Source organism: Oncorhynchus gorbuscha, unplaced genomic scaffold (genome assembly GCF_021184085.1).
Source record: "Oncorhynchus gorbuscha isolate QuinsamMale2020 ecotype Even-year unplaced genomic scaffold, OgorEven_v1.0 Un_scaffold_2301, whole genome shotgun sequence".
NCBI lineage: Eukaryota > Metazoa > Chordata > Actinopteri > Salmoniformes > Salmonidae > Oncorhynchus > Oncorhynchus gorbuscha.
Genome location: NW_025746852.1, coordinates 1,442 through 17,678, shown reverse-complemented (window position 1 = coordinate 17,678; position 16,237 = coordinate 1,442). Strand labels below are relative to the sequence as shown.

The 16,237-nt window shown below is 39.9% G+C and overlaps 1 protein-coding gene across 1 annotated transcript in view; it reads right to left on the bottom strand.

Annotated features, from left to right (window-relative positions):
- Positions 1 to 14,651, bottom strand: part of LOC124025600 (ATP-binding cassette sub-family C member 12-like) — a gene marked incomplete at its 3' end in the record, with an annotated part of 80,643 nt that extends 65,992 nt beyond the window's left edge. Inside the window, exons 1-5 of the mRNA XM_046338961.1 lie at positions 14,477 to 14,651; positions 12,037 to 12,184; positions 11,278 to 11,514; positions 8,035 to 8,208; positions 5,893 to 6,040 (exon numbers count right to left, since the gene is read on the bottom strand). Coding sequence (XP_046194917.1) covers positions 5,893 to 6,040; positions 8,035 to 8,208; positions 11,278 to 11,514; positions 12,037 to 12,184; positions 14,477 to 14,613 — 844 coding nt within the window. The remainder of the gene's footprint in view (positions 1 to 5,892; positions 6,041 to 8,034; positions 8,209 to 11,277; positions 11,515 to 12,036; positions 12,185 to 14,476) is intronic.
- Positions 14,652 to 16,237: the final 1,586 nt, after the last annotated feature.

Sequence of the window (16,237 nt, the reverse complement as noted above, 5' to 3'; positions counted from 1 at the left end):
GAACTCTAATAATATAGAACTCTAATAATATAGAACTCTAATAATATACTAGTATGTACAGTGACTATGGAACTCTAATAATATACTAGTATGTACAGTGACTACAGAACTCTAATACTATAGAACTCTAATAATATACTAGTATGTACAGTGACTATGGAACTCTAATAATATACTAGTATGTACAGTGACTATAGAACTCTAATAATATACTAGTATGTACAGTGACTATGGAACTCTAATACTATAGAACTCTAATAATATACTAGTATGTACAGTGACTATGGAACTCTAAAACTATAGAACTCTAATAATATACTAGTATCTACAGTGCCTATAGAACTCTAATAATATACTAGTATGTACAGTGACTATAGAACTCTAATAATATACTATTATGTACAGTAACTACAGAACTCTAATAATATACTATTATGTACAGTGACTACAGAACTCTAATAATATACTAGTATGTACAGTGACTATAGAACTCTAATAATATACTTGTATGTACAGTGACTATAGAACTCTAATAATATACTAGTATGTACAGTGACTATGGAACTCTAATAATATACTAGTATGTACAGTGACTATAGAACTCTAATAATATACTAGTATTACAGTGACTATGGAACTCTAATAATATACTAGTATGTACAGTGACTATAGAACTCTAATAATATACTAGTATGTACAGTGACTATAGAACTCTAATAATATAGAACTCTAATAATATACTAGTATGTACAGTGACTATGGAACTCTAATAATATACTAGTGTGTACAGTGACTACAGAACTCTAATACTATAGAACTCTAATAATATACTAGTATGTACAGTGACTATGGAACTCTAATACTATAGAACTCTAATAATATACTAGTATGTACAGTGACTATGGAACTCTAAAACTATAGAACTCTAATAATATACTAGTATGTACAGTGCCTATAGAACTCTAATAATATACTAGTATGTACAGTAACTATAGAACTCTAATAATATACTATTATGTACAGTGACTACAGAACTCTAATAATATAGAACTCTAATAATATAGAACTCTAATAATATACTAGTATGTACAGTGACTATGGAACTCTAATAATATACTAGTATGTACAGTGACTATAGAACTCTAATAATATACTAGTATGTACAGTGACTATGGAACTCTAAAACTATAGAACTCTAATAATATACTAGTATCTACAGTGCCTATAGAACTCTAATAATATACTAGTATGTACAGTGACTATAGAACTCTAATAATATACTATTATGTACAGTAACTACAGAACTCTAATAATATACTATTATGTACAGTGACTACAGAACTCTAATAATATACTAGTATGTACAGTGACTATAGAACTCTAATAATATACTTGTATGTACAGTGACTATAGAACTCTAATAATATACTAGTATGTACAGTGACTATGGAACTCTAATAATATACTAGTATGTACAGTGACTATAGAACTCTAATAATATACTAGTATTACAGTGACTATGGAACTCTAATAATATACTAGTATGTACAGTGACTATAGAACTCTAATAATATACTAGTATGTACAGTGACTATAGAACTCTAATAATATAGAACTCTAATAATATACTAGTATGTACAGTGACTATGGAACTCTAATAATATACTAGTGTGTACAGTGACTACAGAACTCTAATACTATAGAACTCTAATAATATACTAGTATGTACAGTGACTATGGAACTCTAATACTATAGAACTCTAATAATATACTAGTATGTACAGTGACTATGGAACTCTAATACTATAGAACTCTAATAATATACTAGTATGTACATTGCCTATAGAACTCTAATAATATACTAGTATGTACAGTGACTATAGAACTCTAATAATATACTAGTATGTACAGTGACTACAGAACTCTAATAATATAGAACTCTAATAATATAGAACTCTAATAATATACTAGTATGTACAGTGACTATGGAGCTCTAATACTATAGAACTCTAATAATATAGAACTCTAATAATATACTAGTATGTACAGTGACTATGGAACTCTAATACTATAGAACTCTAATAATATAGCACTCTAATAATATACTAGTATGTACATTGCCTATAGAACTCTAATAATATACTATTATGTACAGTGACTATAGAACTCTAATAATATACTAGTATGTACATTGCCTATAGAACTCTAATAATATACTAGTATGTACAGTGACTATAGAACTCTAATAATATACTAGTATGTACAGTAACTATAGAACTCTAATAATATACTAGTATGTACAGTGACTACAGAACTCTAATAATATAGAACTCTAATAATATAGAACTCTAATAATATACTAGTATGTACAGTGACTACAGAACTCTAATAATATACTAGTATGTACAGTGACTATGGAGCTCTAATACTATAGACCTCTAATAATATAGAACTCTAATAATATACTAGTATGTACAGTGACTATGGAACTCTAATACTATAGAACTCTAATAATATACTAGTATGTACATTGCCTATAGAACTCTAATAATATACTAGTATGTACAGTGACTATAGAACTCTAATAATATACTAGTATGTACATTGACTATAGAACTCTAATAATATACTAGTGTGTACAGTGACTATAGAACTCTAATAATATACTAGTATGTACAGTGACTATAGAACTCTAATAATATACTAGTATGTACAGTGAATACAGAACTCTAATAATATACTAGTATGTACAGTGACTATAGAGCTCTAATAATTTACTAGTATGTACAGTGACTATGGAACTCAAATAATATAGAACTCTAATAATATACTAGTATGTACAGTGACTATGGAACTCTAATACTATAGAACTCTAATAATATACTATGTACAGTGACTATAGAACTCTAATAATATACTATTATGTACAGTGACTATAGAACTCTAATAATATACTAGTATGTACAGTGACTATGGAACTCTAATACTATAGAACTCTAATAATATACTAGTATGTACAGTGACTATGGAACTCTAAAACTATAGAACTCTAATAATATACTAGTATGTACAGTGCCTATAGAACTCTAATAATATACTAGTATGTACAGTAACTATAGAACTCTAATAATATACTATTATGTACAGTGACTACAGAACTCTAATAATATAGAACTCTAATAATATAGAACTCTAATAATATACTAGTATGTACAGTGACTATGGAACTCTAATAATATACTAGTATGTACAGTGACTACAGAACTCTAATAATATACTAGTATGTACAGTGACTATAGAACTCTAATAATATACTAGTATGTACAGTGACTATGAAACTCTAATAATATACTAGTATGTACAGTGACTATGGAACTCTAATAATATACTAGTATGTACAGTGACTATAGAACTCTAATAATATACTAGTATGTACAGTGACTATAGAACTCTAATAATATAGAACTCTAATAATATACTAGTATGTACAGTGACTATGGAACTCTAATAATATACTAGTGTGTACAGTGACTACAGAACTCTAATACTATAGAACTCTAATAATATACTAGTATGTACAGTGACTATGAAACTCTAATACTATAGAACTCTAATAATATACTAGTATGTACAGTGACTATAGAACTCTAATAATATACTAGTATGTACAGTGACTATGGAACTCTAATACTATAGAACTCTAATAATATACTAGTATGTACAGTGACTATAGAACTCTAATAATATACTAGTATGTACAGTGACTACAGAACTATAATAATATTGTAGTATGTACAGTGACTATAGAACTCTAATAATATACTAGTATGTACAGTGACTATGGAACTCTAATACTATAGAACTCTAATAATATACTAGTATGTACATTGCCTATAGAACTCTAATAATATACTAGTATGTAAAGTGACTATAGAACTCTAATAATATACTAGTATGTACAGTAACTATAGAACTCTAATAATATACTAGTATGTACAGTGACTACAGAACTCTAATAATATAGAACTCTAATAATATAGAACTCTAATAATATACTAGTATGTACAGTGACTATAGAACTCTAATAATATACTAGTATGTACATTGACTATAGAACTCTAATAATATACTAGTATGTACAGTGACTACAGAACTCTAATAATATACTAGTATGTACAGTGACTATAGAGCTCTAATAATTTACTAGTATGTACAGTGACTATGGAATTCTAATAATATAGAACTCTAATAATATACTAGTATGTACAGTGACTATAGAACTCTAATAATATAAAACTCTAATAATATACTAGTATGTACAGTGACTACAGAACTCTAATAATATAGAACTCTAATAATATAGAACTCTAATAATATAGAACTCTAATAATATACTAGTATGTACAGTGACTATGGAGCTCTAATACTATAGAACTCTAATAATATAGAACTCTAATAATATACTAGTATGTACAGTGACTATGGAACTCTAATACTATAGAACTCTAATAATATAGAACTCTAATAATATACTAGTATGTACAGTGACTATGGAACTCTAATAATATACTAGTATGTACAGTGACTATAGAACTCTAATAATATAGAACTCTAATAATATACTAGTATGTACAGTGACTATGGAACTCTAATAATATACTAGTGTGTACAGTGACTACAGAACTCTAATACTATAGAACTCTAATAATATACTAGTATGTACAGTGACTATGGAACTCTAATACTATAGAACTCTAATAATATACTAGTATGTACAGTGACTATAGAACTCTAATAATATACTAGTATGTACAGTGACTATGGAACTCTAATACTATAGAACTCTAATAATATACTAGTATGTACAGTGACTATAGAACTCTAATAATATACTAGTATGTACATTGCCTATAGAACTCTAATAATATACTAGTATGTACAGTGACTATAGAACTCTAATAATATACTAGTATGTACAGTAACTATAGAACTCTAATAATATACTAGTATGTACAGTGACTACAGAACTCTAATAATATAGAACTCTAATAATATAGAACTCTAATAATATACTAGTATGTACAGTGACTATGGAGCTCTAATACTATAGAACTCTAATAATATAGAACTCTAATAATATACTAGTATGTACAGTGACTATGGAACTCTAATACTATAGAACTCTAATAATATAATAGTATGTACATTGCCTATAGAACTCTAATAATATACTAGTATGTACAGTGACTATAGAACTCTAATAATATACTAGTATGTACATTGACTATAGAACTCTAATAATATACTAGTATGTACAGTGACTACAGAACTCTAATAATATACTAGTATGTACAGTGACTATAGAGCTCTAATAATTTACTAGTATGTACAGTGACTATGGAACTCAAATAATATAGAACTCTAATAATATACTAGTATGTACAGTGACTACAGAACTCTAATAATATAGAACTCTAATAATATAGAACTCTAATAATATACTAGTATGTACAGTGACTATAGAATTCTAATAATATAGAACTCTAATAATATACTAGTATGTACAGTGACTATAGAACTCTAATAATATAGAACTCTAATAATATACTAGTATGTACAGTGACTATAGAACTCTAATAATATAGAACTCTAATAATATACTAGTATGTACAGTGACTATAGAATTCTAATAATATAGAACTCTAATAATATACTAGTATGTACAGTGACTATAGAATGTCTACACACCTTTGAACTAAAAAGGATTCAAAATGGTTTTTTTCATACAGATCTACACGTTACTATATTATCAGGAAATGGTATTTGGCCAATAAACACCTTCAGTATCCTCTTTAGATACCTTCCCTACACCCTGTGGTGACTCTTCCTCACCGGTGATTTTCTTCTCGAAGGAGGTTTCCCAGGCATACATCTTGATGAGTTTGATGCAGGTGAGAACCTCGTTCATGGTGCGGACACGAGTGTCTGTGACGCTCACCGCTTTCCTCCTGAACACTTGGATCAGTCTGGCCATGAAAAACTACAGACGACATAACGACATACTGGTCAGTCTGGCCCAAGGTAAACTGCAGACAACACAACGACATACTGGTCAGTCTGGCCCAAGGTAAACTGCAGACAACACAACGACATACTGGTCAGTCTGGCCCAAGGTAAACTGCAGACAACACAACAACATACTGGTCAGTCTGGCCCAAGGTAAACTGCAGACAACACAACTACATACTGGTCAGTCTGGCCCAAGGTAAACTGCAGACAACACAACTACATACTGGTCAGTCTGGCCCAAGGTAAACTGCAGACAACACACAACGACATACTGGTCAGTCTGGCCCAAGGTAAACTGCAGACAACACAACGACATACTGGTCAGTCTGGCCCATGGTAAACAACAGACAACAGAATAGCATACTGGTCAGTCTGGCCCAAGGTAAACTACAGACAACACGACAACATACTGGTCAGTCTGGCCCATGGTAAACAACAGACAACAGAATAGCATACTGGTCAGTCTGGCCCAAGGTAAACTACAGACAACACAACGACATACTGGTCAGTCTGGCCCATGGTAAACAACAGACAACAGAATAGCATACTGGTCAGTCTGGCCCAAGGTAAACTACAGACAACACGACAACATACTGGTCAGTCTGGCCCATGGTAAACAACAGACAACAGAATAGCATACTGGTCAGTCTGGCCCAAGGTAAACTACAGACAACACGACAACATACTGGTCAGTCTGGCCCATGGTAAACTACAGACGACACAACAACATACTGGTCAGTCTGGCCCATGGTAAACAACAGACAACAGAATAGCATACTGGTCAGTCACAGAGACTCCTATGAGGGTTGGGCTTAGTTCCTGTATGGGGATGAAGACGAGGTAGACAGAGTCTCCTATGAGGGTTAGTACCTGTACGGGGATGAAGACGAGGTAGACAGAGACTCCTATGAGGGTTAGTACCTGTACGGGGATGAAGACGAGGTAGACAGAGACTCCTATGAGGGTTAGTACCTGTACGGGGATGAAGACGAGGTAGACAGAGACTCCTATGAGGGTTAGTACCTGTACGGGGATGAAGACGAGGTAGACAGAGTCTCCTATGAGGGTTAGTACCTGTACGGGGATGAAGACGAGGTAGACAGAGACTCCTATGAGGGTTAGTACCTGTACGGGGATGAAGACGAGGTAGACAGAGACTCCTATGAGGGTTAGTACCTGTATGGGGATGAAGACGAGGTAGACAGAGTCTCCTATGAGGGTTAGTTCCTGTATGGGGATGAAGACGAGGTAGACAGAGACTCCTATGAGGGTTAGTACCTGTATGGGGATGAAGACGAGGTAGACAGAGTCTCCTATGAGGGTTAGTTCCTGTATGGGGATGAAGACGAGGTAGACAGAGACTCCTATGAGGGTTGGGGTTAGTACCTGTATGGGGATGAAGACGAGGTAGACAGAGACTCCTATGAGGGTTGGGGTTAGTACCTGTATGGGGATGAAGACGAGGTAGACAGAGACTCCTATGAGGGTTGGGGTTAGTACCTGTATGGGGATGAAGACGAGGTAGACAGAGCCTCCTATGAGGGTTAGTACCTGTATGGGGATGAAGACGAGGTAGACAGAGACTCCTATGAGGGTTAGTACCTGTATGGGGATGAAGACGAGGTAGACAGAGACTCCTATGAGGGTTAGTACCTGTATGGGGATGAAGACGAGGTAGACAGAGACTCCTATGAGGGTTAGTTCCTGTATGGGGATGAAGACGAGGTAGACAGAGTCTCCTATGAGGGTTAGTACCTGTATGGGGATGAAGACGAGGTAGACAGAGACTCCTATGAGGGTTAGTACCTGTATGGGGATGAAGACGAGGTAGACAGAGTCTCCTATGAGGGTTGGGGTTAGTTCCTGTATGGGGATGAAGACGAGGTAGACAGAGACTCCTATGAGGGTTAGTACCTGTATGGGGATGAAGACGAGGTAGACAGAGACCCCTATGAGGGTTAGTACCTGTATGGGGATGAAGACGAGGTAGACAGAGACCCCTATGAGGGCAGTGTATCCTAGAGTGTAGCAGGCGTAGATCATACAGGCGATCAGTAGCACAGGGATACACAGCAGGAAGGTACCAAACAGCACAGCCTCAAACATCCTGTAGCCATCACTGGTCAGCACGTTGATCATCTGGAGGGAGGAGAGGGGGGAGAGAGACGAGCGGGGAGAGGGGGAAGAGAGAGAGCGAGGGAGAGGAGAGGGGGAGAGAGAGAGAGAGAGAGAGAGAGAGAGAGAGAGAGAGAGAGAGAGAGAGAGAGAGAGAGAGAGAGAGAGAGAGAGAGAGAGAGAGAGAGAGAGAGAGAGAGAGAGAGAGAGAGAGCAAGAGAGAGAGAGAGCAAGAGAGAGAGAGCAGAGAGAGAGAGAGAGAGAGAGAGAGAGAGAGAGAGAGAGAGAGAGAGAGAGAGAGAGAGAGAGAGAGAGAGAGCATACGAGCAGGTGAGGATATAAGCTCCTGCATGTTTATCATCCACAACATAACCTTCACTATGTCGCCAGGACATATACAGGATACTACCCTCTACAACTCTATGTCACCAGGACATATACAGGATACTACCCTCTACAACACTATGTCACCAGGACATATACAGGATACTACCCTCTACAACACTATGTCACCAGGACATATACAGGATACTACCCTCTACAACACTATGTCACCAGGACATATACAGGATACTACCCTCCACAACACTATGTCACCAGGACATATACAGGATACTACCCTCTATAACACTATGTCACCAGGACATATACAGGATACTACCCTCTACAACACTATGTCACCAGGACATATACAGGATACTACCCTCTACAACACTATGTCACCAGGACATATACAGGATACTACCCTCTATAACACTATGTCACCAGAACATATACAGGATACTACCCTCTACAACACTATGTCACCAGGACATATACAGGATACTACCCTCTACAACACTATGTCACCAGGACATATACAGGATACTACCCTCCACTATGTCACCAGGACATATACAGGATACTACCCTCTACAACACTATGTCACCAGGACATATACAGGATACTACCCTCTACAACACTATGTCACCAGGACATATACAGGATACTACCCTCTACAACACTATGTCACCAGGACATATACAGGATACTACCCTCTACAACACTATGTCACCAGGACATATACAGGATACTACCCTCCACAACACTATGTCACCAGGACATATACAGGATACTACCCTCTATAACACTATGTCACCAGGACATATACAGGATACTACCCTCTACAACACTATGTCACCAGGACATATACAGGATACTACCCTCTACAACACTATGTCACCAGGACATATACAGGATACTACCCTCTATAACACTATGTCACCAGAACATATACAGGATACTACCCTCTACAACACTATGTCACCAGGACATATACAGGATACTACCCTCTACAACACTATGTCACCAGGACATATACAGGATACTACCCTCCACTATGTCACCAGGACATATACAGGATACTACCCTCTACAACACTATGTCACCAGGACATATACAGGATACTACCCTCTATAACACTATGTCACCAGGACATATACAGGATACTACCCTCTATAACACTATGTCACCAGAACATATACAGGATACTACCCTCTACAACACTATGTCACCAGGACATATACAGGATACTACCCTCTACAACTCTATGTCACCAGGACATATACAGGATTCTACCCTCTACAACACTATGTCACCAGGACATATACAGGATACTACCCTCTACAACACTATGTCACCAGGACATATACAGGATACTACCCTCTACAACACTATGTCACCAGGACATATACAGGATACTACCCTCTACAACACTATGCCACCAGGACATATACAGGATACTACCCTCCACTATGTCACCAGGACATATACAGGATACTACCCTCTACAACACTATGTCACCAGGACATATACAGGATACTACCCTCAACTAGTCTACCTGCCGTCCCTCCACTCTAACCACTAGTCTACCTGCCGCCCCTCCACTCTAACCACTAGACTACCTACCGTCCCTCCACTCTAACCACTAGTCTACCCTGCCTCCCCTCCACTCTAACCACTAGTCTACCTGCCGCCCTCCACTCTAACCACTAGTCTACCTGCCGCCCCTCCACTCTAACCACTAGTCTACCTGCCGCCCCTCCACTCTAACCACTAGTCTACCTGCCGCCCCTCCACTCTAACCACTAGTCTACCCTGCCTCCCCTCCACTCTAACCACTAGTCTACCTGCCGTCCCTCCACTCTAACCACTAGGCAACCTGCCTCCCCTTCACTCTAACCACTAGTCTACCTGCCGTCCCTTCCACTCTAACCACTAGACTACCTACCGTCCCTCCACTCTAACCAATAGTCTACCTGCCGCCCCTCCACTCTAACCACTAGTCTACCTGCCGTCCCCCCACTCTAACCACTAGTCTACCCTGCCGCCCCTCCACTCGAACCACTAGACTAGCTGCCGTCCCTCCACTCTAACCACTAGTCTACCTGCCGCCCCTCCACTCTAACCACTAGGCTACCTGCTGTCCCTCCACCCCTCCACTCTAACCACTAGTCTACCTGCCGTCCCTACACTCTAACCACTAGTCTACCTGCCGTCCCTCCACCCCTCCACTCTAACCACTAGTCTACCCTGCCTCCCCTCCACTCTAACCACTAGTCTACCTGCCGCCCGTCCACTCTAACCACTAGTCTACCTGAAGATACACATCGTCCCTCCACTCTAACCACTAGTCTACCTGCCGCCCGTCCACTCTAACCACTAGACTACCTGCCGCCCCTCCACTCTAACCACTAGTCTACCTGCCACCCCTCCACTCTAACCACTACGATACCTGCCGTCCCTCCACCCCTCCACTCTAACCACTAGTCTACCTGCCGTCCCTCCACCCCTCCACTCTAACCACTAGTCTACCTGCCACCCCTCCACTCTAACCACTAGTCTACCTGCCGCCCCTCCACTCTAACCACTAGTCTACCTGCCATCCCCCCACTCTAACCACTAGTCTACCTGCCGCCCGTCCACTCTAACCACTAGTCTACCTGCCGCCCCTCTACCCTTCCACTCTAACCACTAGTCTACCTGCCGCCCCTCCACCCCTCCACTCTAACCACTAGACAGGAGAACATTATAATGGTATCTGTGTGACTGTACCTCTCCCACAGAGAGGTTGCTGACGGATCTGAGAGAGATGATCTTCCGGAAGGCGACGACAGAGAAGGCACTCTTCACCCTGATGGCCGTCCTCAGGTTAACAGCCCACAGTAGAGAGGCAAAGAAGGCTTTGGAGAACTCTGAGATGAACAGAACCACACACAGACCCACACCGTGGAGCAGAGTAGACGACCCAGGGTTTTCTGCATAGTTCAGGATCTCATACACCAGAACCGCCTGGAACACACACACACACACACACACACACACACACACACACACACACACACACACACACACACACACACACACACACACACACACACACACACACACACACACACACACACACACACATACATACACACACACACACACACACACACACACATACATACATACATACATACATACATACATACATACATACATACATACATACATACATACATACATACATACATACATACATACATACATACATACATACATACATACATACATACATACATACATACATACATACATACATACACCAACACACACACACACACACACACACACACACACACACACACACACACACACACACACACACACACACACACACACACACACACACACACACACACACACACACACACACACACACACACACACACACACACACACACATAAACACACATTGTTTTTTAAACATCCAATGTTGTGTTAAATGAATCATCTATGCAGGAAATGAATTAATTTGAAATCACAGACCGGTCCGATAAACACAGAGAGCGCGAAGAGGATGGCGACGAGGAAGGCCACCAGTGATCGGGTCCTTTGGAAGCGCATGAAGACTCCACCTAAAGAAGCTTTCTCTAGTCCCACCTTAGCTACCTCTTCCTCCCAAAGCCTCTCAAACCTACAGAGGAAGAAGAGTTTTGTCACAGACAACTCACAGAGCTTTCTCTAGTCCCACCTTAGCTACCTCTTCCTCCCAAAGCCTCTCAAACCTACAGAAGCTTTCTCTAGTCCCACCTTAGCTACCTCTTCCTCCCAAAGCCTCTCAAACCTACAGAGGAAGAAGAGTTTTGTCACAGACAACTCACAGAGCTTTCTCTAGTCCCACCTTAGCTACCTCTTCCTCCCAAAGCCTCTCAAACCTACAGAAGCTTTCTCTAGTCCCACCTTAGCTACCTCTTCCTCCCAAAGCCTCTCGAACCTAAAGAAGGTTTCTCTAGTCCCACCTTAGCTACCTTTTCCTCCCAAAGCCTCTCGAACCTAAAGAAGGTTTCTCTAGTCCCACCTTAGCTACCTCTTCCTCCCAAAGCCTCTCGAACCTAAAGAAGGTTTCTCTAGTCCCACCTTAGCTACCTTTTCCTCCCAAAGCCTCTCGAACCTAAAGAAGGTTTCTCTAGTCCCACCTTAGCTACCTTTTCCTCCCAAAGCCTCTCAAACCTAAAGAAGGTTTCTCTAGTCCCACCTTAGTTACCTCTTCCTCCCAAAGCCTCTCAAAACTACAGAGGAAGAAGAGTTGTCACAGACAACTCACAGAGCTTTCTCTAGTCCCACCATAGCTACCTCTTCCTCCCAAAGCCTCTCAAACCTACAGAGGAAGAAGAGTTTATCAAATGCTGTCCTTTTTTTGTCACAGAGCTCAACCAAACACGCCGTTGCCAAGAACAGGGTGACAGGGGGGGGGCAAATAAACAAACATTTAATTATATATTTTTAATTAGTATTTAAACAGTTTACTTCCCCATTTATGGGCAAATGTGATGTGCTACATCACATGTTTATGATGAGTAACCCTGACGATGTGACTATACTCTCACAGATAACCCCTTTACCTCAGTGGGCTAACCCTGTCTGAAACCTGAAGAGTTGACTATACTCTCACAGATAACAACTTTACCTCAGTGGGCTAACCCTGTCTGAAACCCTGACGATGTGACTATACTCTCACAGATAACACCTTTACCTCAGTGGGCTAACCCTGTCTGAAACCTGAAGAGTTGACTATACTCTCACAGATAACAACTTTACCTCAGTGGGCTAACCCTGTCTGAAACCCTGACGATGTGACTATACTCTCACAGATAACACCTTTACCTCAGTGGGCTAACACAGTCTTTAGCCATGCTAACCTGTGTTCGATACCCAGTCCATATCACATTCATTGTCATAGACAAACATTTTCCCATTGACAGATAAGTCCAGGGCTTTAGCTCAGTGGGCTAACACGATTCAAAACCCGGTTGGTTATAGATTCATGGTGCGAGTCCCACATTCACAACTAGTCCCACCTTCTCCCATTGACAGACAATGCCTAGGCATTAGCTCAGTGGGCTAACTGGGGTTAACATAATGAGTCCCACTTTCTCCCATTGACAGACAATGCCTAGGCATTAGCTCAGTGGGCTAACTAGGGTTAACATAATGAGTCCCACCTCTTCCCATTGACAGACAATGCCTAGGCATTAGCTCAGTGGGCTAACTAGGGTTAACATAATGAGTCCCACCTCTTCCCATTGACAGACAATGCCTAGGCATTAGCTCAGTGGGCTAACTAGGGTTAACATAATGAGTCCCACCTCTTCCCATTGACAGACAATGCCTAGGCATTAGCTCAGTGGGCTAACTAGGGTTAACATAATGAGTCCCACCTCTTCCCATTGACAGACAATGCCTAGGCATTAGCTCAGTGGGCTAACTAGGGTTAACATAATGAGTCCCACCTCTTCCCATTGACAGACAATGCCTAGGCATTAGCTCAGTGGGCTAACTAGGGTTAACATAATGAGTCCCCACCTTTTCCCATTGACAGACAATGCCTAGGCATTAGCTCAGTGGGCTAACTGGGGTTAACATAATGAGTCCCACCTCTTCCCATTGACAGACAATGCCTAGGCATTAGCTCAGTGGGCTAATGAGTCCCACCTCTTCCCATTGACAGACAATGCCTAGGCATTAGCTCAGTGGGCTAACTAGGGTTAACATAATGAGTCCCCACCTTTTCCCATTGACAGACAATGCCTAGGCATTAGCTCAGTGGGCTAACTGGGGTTAACATAATGAGTCCCACCTCTTCCCATTGACAGACAATGCCTAGGCATTAGCTCAGTGGGCTAATGAGTCCCACCTCTTCCCATTGACAGACAATGCCTAGGCATTAGCTCAGTGGGCTAACTAGGGTTAACATAACGAGTCCCACCTCTTCCCATTGGTTTCGGCCCCATCATGAGAAGACAGAGACAAGGAGCTCTTGTCCAGTCGGTTCCTGAACAGGCTCCACATCATGGGAGTCATCCAGGCAAACGAGGTGAAGGAGAAGAAGCCCGCATCGTCCATGGGGTTGGACCTGGACAGAGACAGACAACATCAGGGTGCAACAACTATTATACACACTGTTGTATGAAAAGATCCAATCCCATAGAGGGTTATTATGGGTATTATGGGTTAAGGTTATTATGGGATAGGGGTTATTATGGGTTAGGGGTTAGGGGTATTATGGGTTAGGGGTATTATGGGTTAGGGGTATTATGGGTTAGGGGTTAGGGGTATTATGGGTTAGGTGTTATTATGGGTTAGGGGTATTATGGGTTAGGGGTATTATGGGTTAGGGTTATTATGGGTTAGGGTTATTATGGGTTATGGGTTAGGGTTATTATGGGTTAGGGGTATTATGGGTTAGGTGTTATAATGGGTTAGGGGTTAGGGTATTATGGGGTAGGGTTATTAGGTGTTCGGGTTATTATGGGTTAGGGGTATTATGGGTTAGGGTTATTAGGTGTTCGGGTTATTATGGGTTAGGGGTATTATGGGTTAGGTTATTAGGTGTTCGGGTTATTATGGGTTAGGGTTATTATGGGTTATGGGTTAGGTTATTATGGGTTAGGGGTATTATGGGTTAGGTTATTATGGGTTATGGGTTAGGGGTATTATGGGTTAGGGTTATTATGGGTTAGGTGTTATTATGGGTTAGGGGTTAGGGGTATTATGGGGTAGGGTTATTATGGGTTATGGGTATTATGGGTTAGGGGTTAGGGGTATTATGGGTTAGGGGTTAGGGTATTATGGGGTAGGGTTATTATGGGTTAGGTGTTATTATGGGTTAGGGGTATTATGGGTTTATGGGTTAGGGTATTATGGGTTAGGTATTATTAGGGTTATTATGGGTTATGGGTATTATGGGTTGGGGTTAGGGTTATTATGGGTTAGGGGTATTATGGGGTAGGGTTATTATGGGTTAGGTGTTATTATGGGTTAGGGGTTAGGGGGTATTATGGGTTAGGGGTATTATGGGTTATGGGTATTATGGGTTAGGTGTTATTATGGGTTAGGGGTATTATGGGTTAGGGGTAGTATGGGTTAGGGGTTAGGGGTATTATGGGTTAGGTGTTATTATGGGTTAGGTGTTATTATGGGTTAGGGGTATTATGGGTTAGGGGTATTATGGGTTAGGTGTTATTATGGGTTAGGGGTTAGGGTATTATGGGTTAGGGGTATTATGGGTTAGGGTTATTATGGGTTAGGGGTTAGGGGTATTATGGGTTAGGGTTATTATGGGTTAAGGGTATTATGGGTTAGGGGTTATTATGGGTTAGGGGTTATTATGGGTTAGGGTTATTATGGGTTAGGGGTATTATGGGTTAGGGTTATTATGGGTTAGGGGTATTATGGGTTAGGGTTATTATGGGTTAGGGGTATTATGGGTTAGGGGTATTATGGGTTAGGGGTATTATGGGTTAGGGTTATTATGGGTTAGGGTTATTATGGGTTAGGGGTGAGGGTTATTATGGGTTAGGGTTATTATGGGTTAGGGGTTAGGGGTATTATGGGTTAGGGGTATTATGGGTTAGGGGTTAGGGTTATTATGGGTTAGGGTTATTATGGGTTGGGTTATTATGGGTTTATTATGGGTTAGGGTTATTATGGGTTAGGGGTTAGGGTTATTATGGGTTAGGGTTATTAT